Genomic DNA, 16857 nt, shown 5'->3' with positions numbered 1-16857 from the left:
TTGACAGATGGGCCTCATTTCTCTAAGGTGTTCTGCCGCCAAATATATGGTAACTGTAATTGATCAATTCAGTTCTACCATCAATATATATTGAATTCCTCTTATGCAAATCAGTGTATTGTGTGATATACGTATGGCAAAGCAAAATGAGATTGTCCTCACAATCTAGTGGGGGAGACAGATGCATTCACAAATAGCTATACTACAAAGCAAATTATGCTAAGAACAATAATAGAAGCACAAAGTGTAGTGGGAAATCAGAAGAGAAAGATTAATTCCAACCCATGAGGATGTGAATGGATCGCCTCAAATTTATCACCACCCCAGGAACAACAACTTACCACATATGTTATAATAACAGTGGGTTAGGATTGCTATTTTAAAGCACAAATGAAAATATATATTCTAATTAGATGAGATTTGCCAACAAAACAGAGCAAACCAAGCAGAAGTCCAAATAACAGATAAATAATTATTTGGGCTTTTTCATTTTGTTTAGAATTAGCTGCTTATTTTATTTCTGTATGTGCAAACCATTACAGTTTTTAAAAATGATCTGAGGAGTTATAAGAGCTACCTGCATATGGAAGGTCTCAAGACAAATAAATGCATTCCCTTGGGATTGATTGATCCGTCCTGTTTGCATTTGAATCTGTGACTTTAGCAAGATTAGCCTTTCAACCCAGTGCTTTAGTTTCCAGAATCATCTCACTGGATTATGTCTGCAAACACATAAACATTAAAACTGAAAACGCTTTCTCTCTGTTTATCTTCAGGGAGTGCAGTGTATTTCTTTTGTTAAAACCACCAAGAGATTAAAATGTAGGTAGAGATAAAGAACAAAGACTTCAATGTTTCTTTAGGAAAGAATTGGAGCATACACGCACAAAAAAAAAAAAAAAAAAAAGTTCAAGTTCCTAAAAGATCTGTAGACTGGTGCAACCTTAACTAAGAAGTCATTTGTCCTTAAGAGTTTGCCCTATTTCCGGGTCCAAGTGCTAAAATTATAAGTGGAAGTCTGTAAGATTTTCAATGTAGTTGGTTTAATTGACACTATAACATGCACTCTCACCTACATCCTGAATGTGTGAATAATCACAGGACATTGTTGTAGACATAAGCACAAATTTATAGACTTGAGAAATTATTTCATGAATGAAGGCCTTACACCCAACTTTCTTCATACTACCTCAATTTTCGTTTTAAAATAACACAGAAAATAATACAATGCTTACTGCTGTGGATTGGATATGATTTGTCCCTCAAGAGATCACAAGGTTTGGTTTTCAGTGTGGTATTGGTGAGAACTTGAAGAGGTGGATCCATGTGATAGATCACAGGTGCATTGAGGGTGCTGCCCTCAGAAGGGATGAAGTTAGTTCTTGCAGGACCTTAAGTTAGTTCTCAATAGAAAAAGTTGTTATGAAAGTAAGCCTGACCCCAAGTTTGCACTGGGACATCCTGTGTGGCAATACAATCTCTTCTTCTCATATGTACATCCACCATCATGATACCATTCACTGTGAGGTCCTTGCCAGAGCTGGTGGCATGCTCTTTGGACTTTGAATCTCCAAAATCATGAGCAAATTAACCTCTTTTCATTTTAAATATCCCGCTTTAGGTATTTTGTTATAGCAACAGAAAACAGATTAATATACTTCCTACATATCAGAATTGTTCCAAGTACTTTACATCTAACAACCTATGAGGTTAGAATGTAATTATGCTAGATGGAGAAGCTGAAGCATAGAGATCTTGCCCAGGGTCATCCAGCTAGAAAATGGCAGAATCAGGGAGTTGGCCTCCTGATTGTGTATATAATTTTCATACAGCTGCTGTAAAAAAATTTACATAAAATGTGGCAAAAAGAAAATATTAAATCAGTCTTAATATTAACATTGTTCAAGTGTTAGTCTTAATGATTTAGCCATTGTGTTTGAAACTTAAAATCCTACTAACAGTACTCTTTATTGTGAAATGTGGTCTTAGTAGAACTACTGCAAAAATTGTAGGGTTACACTGCCTTCCTAGAGGGTATTAGATTATCAAAGCACATATTCATTTGCTTGATATTCTCCACCATAGTCTGGCCTAGTGCATCTCAACATTTCCTGTTTGTTAGTCTTATTTCCTGAATGAGACTTTAGACTCCCTTTTTGGGGGGCAGGGTACAGGGTACCAGGGATTAAACTCAGGGGCACTCAACTACTGAGCCACATCCCCAGCCCTATTTGTATTTTATTTAAAGACAGGGTCTCACTGAGTTGCTCAGCACCTCGCTTTTGCTGAGGCTGGTTTTGAACTTGCAGTCCTCCCGCCTTAGCCTCCAGTGCCGCTTGGGTCACAGGAGAGCACCACCATGCCCAGGGACTCTAGACTCCTTGAGGGATTGAATTGCGTCTTCTACTCTTTTTCTCTAACATCAAACACAGCAGCCTAATATACTGGGTTCCTTCAGTAAGTATTGGTAGACCAGTAATCAGTACTCTTCTTTACAATCCACGAGTCCATAGCTTTGGGAGAATGTTATTGTTCATGTATGAGGATTTTTAGAAAATGTGGGGTTGTCAAATAGGTAATTAACAAAGATTAGAAATGTCCTATTCTCAGCCAGGAATGGTGGCCCATGTCCATAATCCTAGTGACTCAGGAGGCTGCAGCAAGAGACTCTCAAGTTCAAAGCCAACCTCGGCAACTTAGTGAGACCCTGTCTTAAAATAAAAAATAATTTAAAAAAGGGGGCTGGGGATGTGGTTTAGTGGATAAGCACCCCCAGTACCCGAAAAAAAAAAAAAACGTCTTGGTCTCAATTCCCCTGAAAATCCTTATATCAAACATACATGTACATTTTTGTTGGATATACACCTAGGAATGAGATACACTTAATTTACTTATGTTCATCAAATTATAACTGCTAGAATAGGACTAATTATAATGGTCCCAAACTATAAACAAGTGCCCATCAACAACAGAAGGGAGAAACAGATTAAGGCAGAGTTACAATGGAGTACTATACAGCCATGAATGTAAATGAGCTTTAATCACATGCAATGATATGGATAAACTACAAGATTAAATATTGAGATAAAGAAGCCACACTCAAAACAGTACACACTGAATTATACCCAAATGGACAAAAAGTGTTTTTAGAAGTCAGAATCGTGGTTTCTTTGGGCAAAGGCTGGTTGGGACATGAAAGGGGCAGAGAGGAGGCTCCTGGTTAACTAGTAATATTGTGTTTCCTGATGCAAATCCTACTGCAAAGATACATTCAGTTTATCCAAATTAAGTTGTAAACTTACTTATTGTCATTTTTTACTTTTTGATCTCTGTTATATTTCGAAAAACAGTAAAAAGGAGGAAAAAATCCTCCTCACTCTTACAAGCAAAGGTTTTCTCCATTCTATAATGAGGGCTCTTATCACAGTGACCTCATACTGCTTTAAGTTAGAGGATCGTGGATGTATTTTGGGTGCCTAATTCAACTCTAACTTCCTTGAGGGCCAGGACTCTATCATTTACCTTCATTTTCCTTCATAATATCTAAGTGTTTTGTTGAATTAATGAAAAAGAATGAAGAAATAAATGAACACCTCAACTCCCAACCCCTCTGGGCAAGCAGGCCCTTGTGGTCATGACGACTGTAAGCACCGTTGTATGATTTCATCATCCACAACAGTCTATGACCTACCTGTGCACAATGACCTAAAAGGTAAAAGTGTAGCACCAATCTTAAGTCACTGGATACAATAAGACAATTGTTTACTTTGTGAAAAGATCCATAGTTAAGCTTTCCTATTTCTTCTAATATTTATTATTCATTCAGCATTCACTTATTCAACAGTATGAGACTGTCCTAGGCAGTTCATCGACATTTGATTATTTAATTGTTAAGGTAACAAGGTTAATGGTTGAGAAGACAGCATTTGGATTCAGACAAAGCCGCATGCAAATTAAAATTCTCCCATTTAAAATCGGACAGTCACGGGTACATTAGTTTAGATCTCTGGGCCACAGCTTCATTACGGCTGCAATGGGGATGGTCACATCAACCTCACTCCAAGGAGCCAATGAAACAATGTTTGTGACGCACTTAGCTGGGTGCTGGGGACATTGCATGTAAATGACGACTTTGTTCGTGACCATTTTCACCAGCACCACCATGACCACCACCATCATCCCCATCAGGACCAGAGATGAAGTAACTTTTCCATGTCAGCCCACAGTTCATGCAAGTAAACTGTTGATTCTATCACTAAATACATTTCTATGCCCCCTCTCCTCTCCATTCCCAGTGCCTCCACTGAGCTACAATTGTCCCTTTCTGGCTCTGTCCACTTTCACGGGCTTTATAAGTTCTTTTTCTCTTCTAGTTCATGGATGAGGCCCCTATAACAAAGTCAATTACCAAAAGAAAAGCATGCAAATTTAATAAGTTTTACTCCTCGACAGGGGAGCTTTGATAAGGAAAAAGACTGAAAGAAACAGCTAAACCTGGTAATTTTTCTAGAAGTTTTGGTGAAGAAGGAAGAGTTGTGGAGAGAGATAATTGGGCAGTGAATGTGAATTAATGGCAGAAAACAGGAGACGTCTACAATGCCTGTTCATTCGGATTCTTCTCTGAGCCTGTGTGTCTTCAAAGAGAAGGATGCTCCTCTCCTCCGGATGGAGAGGGTGTACCACTTCCCCTGGAGAGAAAGAGAGGGAGGGTCAGAGAGACCTCCCTGCTTCTGCAGTTTTCTTAAATTCCTTCAGCTTCAACATGCCAAGCTGACATATTTTGGGGGTAGTGCCTCCTGAATCTCATTACTTTTCTCCCCTTTCACCCACTTCAATCTTCTCACAGAATCCACAGTAAACTTTTCTTTTTACTTTTACTTTTTCTTTTGGGTGCTGGAGAGCAAACCCAGGCCCTTGTGCTTGCTAAGCCTGTGCTCTTCCACCAGCTCACCCCACGGCCTTATGCTCTCTGATGGCTTCCTTTGGATTAAATTCCAAGTGCTTCACCGTGACCTGCACCACTAGCTGTGCCTTCTTCTCACTGTGCTGCTGACGGTCTTCCCAGGACATTGGGAACATCACATCTGCTCTAGCCTCTGCCGTGCCCTTCACATCTTGGCTTCAGGGTTGACCCAGAGAGGGCTCCCAGATGTTTTGTTTGAGTGGATCTTCCCAGTCTCTCTGTAGCCTCCAGGGGGTAGGTTCCACAGTGTATGTTTACCTGTTTATCTTCTGCCCCTCCCTCTAGATTACAAACTCCCCAATAGTCCTGCCATGGCTGGGATACACACCACTGAATGGTTATCACTAACCTGATGCTTGGAACCAATTTCTTTATTCAACAACTACAGACTTACTGCCCTTCATATGCAGATGCTGGAACCCCCACAGATGGAAATACATGCTGAATAAGTAATGTCTGTGTTAGAAAGTGGTGAGTGCTTTGGAGAAAAGCAAACCAGGAGGATGGATGGGGAAGGCAGGGACAGGAGGACAATATAAATTAGGAGACCTCCCCACCAAGAGTGGATATTTAAACAGAGACATGGAAGACGTGAGAATGATCCATGGAGATTTCCATAAAGAAATTCCCAAGCAGAAGTTAAATGCAATGGCCCTAGGGCAGGAGAGTGCCGGTGTGAGGGGCCAGTGGCTGGAGCTGAGTGGAGGGCCAGCAGGAGCAGAGGACATCAAAGAGTTGGCTTCTGCCCAGAGGGAGAGGAGGAGCCACGGGAGGGTTTTGAGTAGAGACCACAGTATGATTTATGGCCTAAGGGGATGCCTCTGGCTGCTGAGTGGAGGACCATCTATGAAGTGGAAGGGGGTGACAGTGAAAGCCCAGGTGTCCTGTAAGGCCAGGTAAACAATGATGATGGTCTGAACCAAGGGGGGAGTAGCAGGATTGCTGGAAAATTGGTCAGTCTGGATGTGATTTTGAGATAAAACTGAAAGGAGTCACTGACATGCTTGTTGCAGGGTGTGAGGCAATAAAAGGAATCAAGAATAAATCCAAAACAGATATTCAACAAGCCTCTGTGGAATGAATGAATGAATAACACATTGCTATTAAACAGCAGGACCAAGATTTAAAATAAAGTAAGATGTCAAAAAAACTGTGTCATTTTTAACCTTTAGGAATGTGACACAAAGAGGGACTGTGTTCAGAAAAATGCACGTGTGCACTGACACACCACCCTGACACACAATCTCAGGCAGCTCCGGGGCCTCCTGAACTGCATCCGGGAGTCCCCTTACCAGAGCCTGCACTTCATCTGATGTAAGATTTGATGTACACGAAATCATTTTGCATAAACTTTTTAAAAACACCTCTTCTGTAAAGTGCCCACTCCAATCTCACAAAATGGACCAGGGAGAAAAAAAAGAAGAGCATATTTCTGTTCTCTGGGTTTAAAAATAACCATCATATTGCATTCACTGGAATGTAACGATGTCTAATTCAGTATTATTAAAAAGCAGTAATCAGGGTCAACCAAGCACTCTTCCTATTTCCTAAAGCCAAAAGGAATCCCTGCATTCCTCCATAGTCAGACCACAAAGTTCACAAAGCATCATTTCTTTACTTCTGACTGGATCATAACCATTCTGTCCAGTTAATACCAGTTTTCTCCTACTGGTAGAAGTTTTCAGTTGGTGGATTTCAATGCCTTTAGTTAATCACAAATTTTAAAATGAATTTAATAAATGTGGTTTGGTGAGTAAAATGAAAAAAAAAACAAACATGTTCCGCAGGGGGCGGAAAAAATAAAAAGTATTTCTGGAAAGAGCTACACAGCCGTTTTGTGCAAAGGCCAGACCAGAAGACTAAAGATCGAGGGCTTTTCAAAGCATGGGAACAACAATATGATTTATTGCACCATGGTGAGATGCTCCAGCCCCGTCTTCACCTTGGAGTAAGTCTACAAAGGCAATCCGAAGGTCGCCTCAGATCATGATCAGATTATCTGCTTAGTTTAAGTATTCTTCTTGGGTATACATAAACAAAACATTCAGATATCTAAGTCTAAATTATATTTTTAAGCTCTCTATTTTTAGAGAAATAGGGATGCTTTATGTGTCTAGCTTCATAATTTAAATATCGTTTGTTTAAATTCCAAGGACTGTTTTTCAAAGTGTGTCACAATTATTAAAACTATTTCAAGTCAACGGGGATCACAGAGTTAAAACTCAAAGAGCTCACGGCACTGGGCTTGCTCTCAAGATTGGTGACTGCCCTTAAGCATTTGTCTAAGAGCAAAAAAAAAAAAAAATGTGAGAGGAAAAAAAAAAGAAGAATAAAAAGCAAAAACTAAAAAGAAGGGTAATAGAAAAAACTGCCCAACATCTTAAGAAGTATCTCTTATCTGGGGGTAAAAAAAAAAGAAACCTCTGGTCTGGGATTTTGCTGCTTGATCTGATCCTGGACTATATTCTGTTGCTTTGGACCCTTGGCGAGGTGAGAAAAATGTCTGTCATGTTCCAGACTAATCTCTTAAATGATGAGGGGACTGTGAAAAAGCCAGTCCACAGAGTTCCCATTTGCTAAGACACAGGAACTAAGAGAAAGATCTCAAGATAACAGCCCTGAAGCCTTCATTTGGACTTTTGACTTCCACGGCCTCACAACAGAGTCAAAATCATGTCTATATTTTCTGTGGGTTATTTCTGTAAATTAAATATAAGCATTTACCCAGAGAAAGCAAGAAACAGACAGACATGGGGCACTTTTTAAAAATCTATAAAATTTCTTGATCGCAGAAGCAAAAATTGTATCATTTGAACTAGAATGGAATTGAGTTATAGAGGTGAACTTTGGTGTGCAGTGATGGTCATAAAATGAGAAAATACATTGCAGAGATGCTGCTAATATACTCCCCACACTGAGCATCCGCCTGCAAAGTCAGGATGCAGCTCAGTTTGGAGTCTTGGTGTTAACATGCTTTCTTAGCAGAGAGTAGAACAGCCGCTGTGGTGTATGGTATGAATGCATATTAACAGCACAGACATTTGCATATCTGGAACTATAGTAGAAAATGCATAACAAAATTTCTTTTGAAAGATTATTGTACAAACACATAGAATCCTTGCAAAATCTTGACATAACAACTTTTTGTTTCCTCCTTTTTTGTTGAAAAAATTTGTATAACAGGCTAAGATGTCCAAACAATAGATTAATAGCCAGAAAACCTGAACACGGATTGTGCCTGCCCACCTCCTCATCACCAAGGGTCTTTCTTTCATGTTCAAAGCCAGGGATAGAACAGACCCAAATCTGTTCACCAATTGAGTGTTTCTCATTTTCCTGCATGTGCAAAAATAAAATGCAAAATCGACCCTTTCAAATGAACTATATTGGTGATAGTTTTCTACTGACATATCATGTCATTTATGCCCTGGGTTTTTATTTGCATGTGTGTGATGCTCTTAATTCGATGCAGCTCCTAGAGACTTTGCAAGTTTAGAATATGGTGCAGTGTGCAAAATTCATGGCATTGCTGGAGGCTTTGTGGCTGATGTCTCTAATACTTAAATTCCTTTACATTTAAAAAGTAAGACACATGTGAGGAGAAACAAAATCCTGAATCTGATTTTTCTCTAGAAAATTTCAATGCTGATGTAAAAAGTGTGTGCAGTTTTTTGAACCAAAAGCTGCATAAAATATACTCAGTGTCCTCGTTGCCAACAATGTACCCTAAAGGTACAAATTTTACCTTTTTGTCAGATTTTTACAAAACATGAATAGGTCAACCCACCTATTTTAACATAAATTTATAGTCATACTCTTGTTTTAAATTTGCATTTTTACTAGGCCATTGGGAGAGAGAACCTATCCACCTTCACCTAGCATGATTCTCTTTTTTTGCCCACTCCCCCATCTTTTCTAGAACTATCCAGGAAAAGTAACTTTTTAAGGAGGTGGAAATGAGCGTGAAATGAGAGGAGCAAAACTGAATTCGGATTGAAGCCCTTGGTGCCAATTTGGATCCAAAATGCATTAAAGCAGCAGAATTCTAAACCTTTCAAAACTGGGATTTATAAGGGGAATGCTAACACAGATTCAACAGTTGCAGCCTGCCAGGGATTAGTCTAATTCCAAAAGCATACTCTCTCACTTTAGAGGAGATTACTCAGTTGTCAAACAACAAAGGTTGTGTTTATTTGTTTATCTTTAAACTTTTATATATTTTTTTAAGTTCACTTTTTCCTTTCCTGACAAGCCTTCCTGAAATAAAATGTCCTTTTAGTGGGGGAGGAGAGGCAGGGGAGTATAGGAGAGGAAGGTGGAGTTTGCCTCTGGCTCCAGAGTCCCTTTTCTCAGTCAGGCTGAGCCAGCTTTGCTTAACTGTTTGTACCCTGCTTTTGTTAAAAAGAAACCGAAAGGGGGTGGAGGGTGAAGAAAGATAGCATGTAATAAACTTAGTAGGGATGAGCAATTGGACACTAATCTGTTTCCCTGGATGTTGTTATATAGGAAACAAAAATAGGAGATAAAAAAACAAAATCTGGAAGCCCCCAAAATATAGGAAAGCTAATCTTTGATTAAAATATGCAGCAGAATGCTAGGGAGAGAAAGACAGAAACCTAAGTAATAATTTTTATGTTTATTGGGTCTTAAATGAGAAGGAAGAAGCAAGTTAATGCTGAGAGAGAGAGGGGGGATAATAAAAGAGTAAAGTTAGTGACTTTTGATGGAGGACATAATTGTATAGTTTGAAATCCTTAACAGTGGACTTGCAGTGTCTCTTCATCATACATAATGTGTGTGTGTGTGTGTAGAACACACACACACACACACACACACACACACACACACATGCACATAGTCGCTCTGAAAAGTTGTTGAAAGATACCGGCAATTAGATGAAGGGAAACATTGGATGATGTCTTCCACAGACCCCAATAGAAAAACTGTCCTTTTATTCCAAAGTCCTAAGAAGCACTGAGGTCTTACATGTTAAGAAAATGCACAGACACACACCCACAAAGTCTCATGCCATGAAACAAAACGAGGAAACAGGAGCCTTTCACTGACTCCTGTTTACTGACACTAATCTTAGTTTGGTTATGCACCCAAGACCAGCTTCCGGCTCCTTTTCACAGTTCTCTTTCCCTGGGTACCCAGGTGCACAAAGGAGATGGTGATCTTTACAAAACAACATCATCAACAACAACAAAAAACCTCTCGTTCACACAAAAGCCCACCTTGCAAATGAATGGAATATTAACGACTACCTAACAGTTGCACCGTTGGCAGGGCGAAACTGAGCACAGTCTTTCTACAGATTGCCAGTGAAACCGAAGCAGCTCGAGGAGAAATGCACCTACTGTATGTGAAATGCTGGTGCAGATTTTTTTCCTATCAGTCTAACCTTCTGTGTTGATGCATGAATGCTGGTACCCACTTACAGGGATGCCAGATGATCAGTGCAGAATGAAGGTCCCAAGAGAGAGGATCACATGGCTCTCTCTGCCCTGTGACGTCACTAGCAGATGGCATGGGTACCAGCTCTGGCAGTTGGCATCAATGTCACTTTTTAGAGATCAATGAGATAGTGCAGATATACACAGATCTAGAGGCTCCAGGAGACGATGCGACACTCAGCCTGAAAAGATTTGGAAGACCCAAAATGAAAACTGATTATTGAATGAAATTAAAACCTAAGGTAATATAAATAAAGATATACTTCAATTGATGCTGGCTTTGCATGCAAGTATTTAAAGATACAGTATCACTGTCTTAGAGTATTTGTATGATCTTTGCCATCTATAACTTCTTATCATATTTCATTCTTGTGATGTAATTATCACATACTTTCACTGCTATTATGTAACACTGCAAGTATGTGGACATTACTGAGAGTTTGTGTGTGTGTATGTGTGTGTGTTTGTGTGTGTGTGTGTGTGTGTGCTGAGAGGGCTGGAGGTTGTTACATGGAAAAGTCTCTGTTTTAGTGTGCCTGTTTGAAGACTTTCGATGAAAAATACTTTCTGCTTCACCCAACAAAAACCAAAAATGCATTTGAAACACAAATTATTTTCCCCTTTCATTTGGGATTCTGAACACACGTGCAGAATTGCAGTCAGAATCCTTGGACCGTTCCCGTCAGATATTAGCTAGAGGGAGACTTCTGTGGCTCGTAGAACAAAAACACTGCGAGAGTGTTTTTTTGTCCAGGGTGATTTGAACAGCAGTAAACAGACTATTACATTTGAGAAAATCTTAAATGTAAGAGGGGTCTCAACATTTTCTTTGATTTAGAAAATTGCCAATGATATTTTATTTTTTCATTTATTTGTAGAGTTTTTTTTTTTCCAAATTAGCCTAATCCCTTTTTCTTTTTGAAGGCTGGGAAAAGAGTGCTTTTACATAATTCTTAACTGATCAGAAAAAAAATAGTTTTAAAACTGATCTTATTAATGTTTTCTTTAAATCTGTATATTCTAATAACCATTAATCTAAATTCACAGTTGGATGAGAACAGTAAATAAAGTTAGGGATTTTTTTCCCCTAAAAATCCCCACAAATTTGTCAGCTGATGGAGAAATGGCACTTTTCATTTTATAAACTGGTTTCTGTTCTATTTTGTTCTCAGGGGAATTGGAATTAATGAAATTCTGCATTGCTATATCATGTTTTGCATTTGCTTGAATTGCACAATCCCTTCCCATGTATTAAAATCCAGTTTCAAATCAAAGAGAAATGGAGATGGTGGTGGGATTATAATAAATGCTTGCAATTTTATTTTCTTTTGATAATTTACCTGTATAAATTAATCCCATTGCATGCATCAATGTTCTTATAATTACTAGTCTGCACAAACTCAAAAATTTTATTTCAAGCCAAAAAATTAGCCCTGGAATCAGTCTTTTTCATGTGTTCTTGTAGTATTCTGATTGTACTCAAATGTGTTTTAAGTGTATAAACTTTAAAAATGAAAACGCTTTAAATATTGTGCTGGCATTTTTTCAGGTAATTTAAGATTAGAGAACCATGTTAACACTACCGTTTGATGAGTCTGTTGTAATGCCAGAATCCCAGATGTGCAGAAAGTTTTCTAGAGAATGCGAGGACCAGAAGCAAATTAAGAAACCAGAAAGCTTTTCCAAACAAATTGTCCTTCGAGGAAAGAGCATCAAAAGGGCCCCTGGAGAAGAAACTGAGAAAGAAGAAGAGGAGGAAGACAGAGAAGAGGAGGATGAAAACGGGCTGCCCAGAAGGAGGGGTCTTAGGAAAAAAAAGACCACCAAGCTCCGACTGGAAAGGGTCAAGTTCAGGAGACAGGAAGCTAACGCTCGGGAGAGGAACAGGATGCATGGCCTCAACGACGCTCTGGACAATTTACGAAAAGTGGTCCCCTGCTATTCTAAAACCCAAAAACTGTCCAAAATAGAAACTTTACGACTGGCCAAAAACTACATCTGGGCACTTTCTGAAATTCTGAGAATCGGCAAGAGACCAGATCTGCTCACGTTCGTCCAAAACTTATGCAAAGGTCTTTCCCAGCCAACTACAAACTTGGTGGCAGGCTGCTTGCAGCTCAACGCCAGGAGTTTCCTGATGGGTCAGGGTGGGGAGGCTGCACATCACACCAGGTCGCCCTACTCCACCTTCTACCCACCCTACCACAGCCCTGAGCTCGCCACTCCCCCAGGGCATGGGACTCTTGATAATTCCAAGTCCATGAAACCCTACAATTATTGCAGTGCGTATGAATCCTTCTATGAAAGTACTTCCCCTGAGTGTGCCAGCCCTCAGTTTGAAGGTCCCTTAAGTCCTCCCCCAATTAACTATAATGGGATATTTTCCCTGAAGCAAGAAGAAACCTTGGACTATGGCAAAAATTACAATTACGGCATGCATTACTGTGCAGTGCCACCCAGGGGTCCCCTTGGGCAGGGTGCCATGTTCAGGTTGCCCACCGACAGCCACTTCCCTTACGACTTACATCTGCGCAGCCAATCTCTCACCATGCAAGATGAATTAAATGCAGTTTTTCATAATTAATGAGGAAAATGAAAATAAACAGTGGTCATTCACCTCCCCCGTCTAATTAAGACAAAGCAGATGCTTATGGGCTTGAGTAATTGGCACAACTCTATCTAAGGTGTTTACTAGTTTCTGAAGTGTGTTTCAACTATTGTGAGAATTTTCTATGTAATAATAAATCTCTTTTCCTATGAGAACTTCTTTTCCTTTCCTTTTGTCTGTAAGGCACTGTGATTCTGTTTCTACTGGCAGGATTTTTTTTTCCCTTGGTTTTTTTTTTTTGTTTTTTTTTTTTGAAATTCACTTCATTTGTTTGAACAAGGTGTCTAAGAATATACTGTTGAATAAAGACATGCACACAGCATAAATCAATGTCTATTTCGGTTGTACAGTAATTATAAAAATGCATGTTATTAAAATCAGATGAGTAAAATGATGTGTTTATAATTATTGGGAAATTTATCTTATGTATCTCTGAAAATTGAAATTTTAAAATAACAAGACTATCACTATGCTAAGCAGTGATATTGGAAGATGCATTTAAGGATGTACAACAATATAAAAAGCTATGCAATTTTCTGTTTATTAAGATAAATCTAAATGCTTCAATTGGTGACTATTTCTCTTCAAGCATTAGCTCATGTGATATTTGGGTAGGTGGTTATCACAGTTTGGGAACAATTTATTTCAATCATAAAGAAAACAGATTTTCAGCACTTGTTTTGTATTGTTCAGAAATTATCTGTACAGGTTTGTTATCACAGTGTATAATTGTGTTTTCCACCCTACATTTTTAAAGCAATTAAACATAGATATTTCCACTCCTAAAGGACATCGATTAGCTGTGATATTTTTGCATGATACTTATTATTTCCTGGTACACAGCTGCCTTCTGTCTCCAATAACCCCCTCCCCATTTCAGAAATATTTCTGGATTACAAAATCATATGAGCTAAAACAAATTTCTTAAACTAAACGGCCAAAGCGCTTAGAAGAATTTTTTTTTTTTTTTAAGTATCTTAAATGAAAGAAAAAGGAGCCCATGAGGGTTAAACATCCTGGGGAAACAATGATAAATCCTGGTAACCTTCAACTTGAGCCTAAATTCGGTGGCAAATTTCCAGCAAACACCAGAGTGGATGTTAAAAACGAAAGGTTTTACTCCACACGGTTTAAACGTCTGGCCGATTAGAAGTTAAATTCTGTGTGATTAAAAGTTTTCTCACAAAAGGCCACCTAAAACTTAGTTTAATAGCGTCTGGGGAGCTAACCCTCATAAAGCAGGATTGAGTCGCTTCTGGAATAAAAGGCAAGGTGTCCATGACCTCTCTCAAGACGCCCTCTGGAGCAGGTTTGCCTCGCAGAGGAGAGTGGACAGCTGCTCAGGCTGGCCAGGGCAGCAGGAAATGGTGCAGTGGTGGCTGCACGGCACGGGTCTGGGGTGAGACCGCTAACGCTGCTCGTGGTGCGCCCCGCGGGCACCGCCTGAGCCAGCGCAGGCCCGACAGGGCCTGGCGGGCAGCGCACAGAGAGGATGCAGGTGGCATCGCGCCCCCGCGGAGGTCGGGGGTGGGGCACAAGCTGCACTGCCCGTGTCCCGCCCGCAGTGGGAGCCCTGCGGACCCGGGGGCCGCCTCCCTGCAGACCTTCTGGGGGTCAGAAAAAGGGCTGCTCCGCGGGCGGTGCTGGCAAGCGCACAGCAGCGCGGGACTCCAGATCCAGCTCCGCATCAACCATCGCCCTTTTACCCTCCCTGTCTAACGCAAAGTGGGACGCGGAGGTAGCAGCTCTAACTTGTCCAAGTGCGGCCAAGAACTGACCCTGTCCTGTCCCTCCCAAGCTGGTGGAACTTGGTGCGCCCCGGAGGCCTGCGCCCCAGTCTCCAGAGGGCGGCGTCGCCCTGTCCCTCAGCTCCCCTATTTTTCGAGTCTCCGGGCCTTCCGTGCATTCAGCGGCCACACAGAGTGGCGAAGAGGCCAAGCAGCTGCTGGCCGGGAACTCGGTGGGTGGTGAGAACTCCTGTCTAAGCCGGTGTGTGAGCACCTGTTCAGTCAAATCCCAGGAGGGCAAGGGGGTAAGAAGAGAAATTGTGTCCTCCCGGGGTGGAGAGAAGTCTGCCCAAGGTAGAGATCCTTCTGTCCCCTCTGTCTGTCTCGGCACAGAAGTGACTCGCGCTTGCTTCCTCCCATATGCGCACAAAACCTGCTCTCCCTGGGATTGTGTCCAGGATTCCCGGGCCTCTTTAAGAACCTTCAGACACTTAGAGCCTGGTCATTGTGCGCCCCAACTGAGCAAACAAGACAACAAGAAAGTGAGGAAGCGCAGGGAAATAAAAGAATCTGGCTCCCCCCTGGACCCCAAGATATGCCTTTTAAGTCCCTGGAAGAAAAGGTGTGGTCTCCCCTATCCCGGCTGCAAGGTGACCAGCTGCCTAACTGAGAACAGCGCTGCACCTGCTCAGAATCTCGGTTCAGAAGGCTTTTGAAAACCGCAGTCTTTCCAGGGTCACAAATTCGTGTTGGAAGGAGAGATTTCAACAGAAGATTATTCTCCCGTCTCCCTTCTGGCAAGTGGGAGAGCTAAGAAGAGAAGCAGCTGGCTGAAATGGGAAGAAGCAAATTCACAGAAGCCTCTGATCCCCTCGCTGAGTGAAAAAAGAAAAAAAAAAAAAAAACAAAACTCAAATAAGAGTGGGGTTCAGATGCAGACCCAGAAATGGGAGGGTTCTTCCATAATTTGGATGCACAAATCCAATGTATGCTCAGTCTTTCATAGACTGCTGCTGCTGGTATTAAGTATGTGTGAGCATCAAGTACAACCCCAAGAATAGGATCCTAATTATAATAAGTATATATATACTCTGTGTATGTATAATATGTCAAAATACACTCTATTGCCATGTATAGCTAAAAAGAACAAATAAAACGATATATATATATATATATATATATATATATATATATATATATATATATATATTTAAAAAAAAAAAAAAAAGCATGTGTGAGAAGGGTGTTAGGCCAGTCCTTGTGGCTCACACATCCCTTATCCTTCAGATGTCCCTGATGAGCCCTGGCAGGGGAAGCACCCAGCCAGTCCCCTTCAGATGTCATCAATGGCCATGTGTCAGTTTTCTTCCTCAACAGGTCTCTCTCTCTCTGCTCCCTGTTAACCGCAATCTTGAGAAATCGTGAGCAGTTCATTCATCCACCAGTATCACAGATCCCACACGCTGCAAAATTGTACTTTTTAAGATATCACTCCGATAGAAGGAAAATAGGATAGCATAACAGTGCATTTAAAATCAGGAAGGCTTGGTGTCAGGTTTGGGTGGAAATCCTTCTTTTCCCCGTGTCATGCTTTCCTCACTTCTAAACAAGAAAGATTTCCCCTTCATCTGAACTCTTTTAGTGATTATTATATTTCAAATTGATTAGGCAGCTCATCTTGAGCTGAACTGTTATGCATCTATATTTACCTTCTTGGAGTTTGTCCTTTATCAGCTTGTCCTTTTTCCTTTCACCAGTTATTCCCAGGCACACAGACATGTGTTTCTCCCTTGTTGCGGGAGGTAGGACTGGTATGGCCATCCCAGGGGCACCAGAGGCTGAGGTCCCTTCTACTTTTTTATGTCATGCTCCTTCTCATGGGACTTCCATTCTCAAAGTCACATCATGGCCCAAGATGGCTGCTGGAGTTCTGGCCATTCCAATGAAGAAGAAGAAAAGAAGGTGGCAAGAGGGTATCCCACCCACAAGCTTAGATGCCATGGGGGTCCTATGGAATGATTTCTATTGAGATTTCACTGGCTACTTCTAGACTTAAGAGAAACTGGAAATGTGTTCTTTTCAACAGAGTATTTTGCCACCAGG

At 40.8% G+C, this 16857-nt stretch overlaps 1 protein-coding gene across 1 annotated transcript; it reads left to right on the top strand.

Annotated features, from left to right (window-relative positions):
- The first annotated feature begins 11989 nt into the window (after window positions 1–11989).
- Window positions 11990–13003, top strand: Neurod6 (neuronal differentiation 6). Its single transcript, XM_027939713.2, has one exon. It carries the CDS (start codon window positions 11990–11992, stop codon window positions 13001–13003), a length of 1014 nt encoding a protein of 337 aa, XP_027795514.1.
- Window positions 13004–16857: the final 3854 nt, after the last annotated feature.

The sequence above is a fragment of the Marmota flaviventris genome, chromosome 1, assembly GCF_047511675.1.
Source record: "Marmota flaviventris isolate mMarFla1 chromosome 1, mMarFla1.hap1, whole genome shotgun sequence".
NCBI classification, from domain to species: Eukaryota; Metazoa; Chordata; class Mammalia; order Rodentia; family Sciuridae; genus Marmota; species Marmota flaviventris.
Note: the sequence above shows the minus strand (reverse complement) of the source record. Positions and strands in the feature narration are given on the sequence as shown.

Excerpts from the sequence above, each read along its gene's own strand:
- Neurod6 (XM_027939713.2), top strand. The coding sequence starts at position 11,990 with ATGTTAACACTACCGTTTGATGAGTCTGTTGTAATGCCAGAATCCCAG.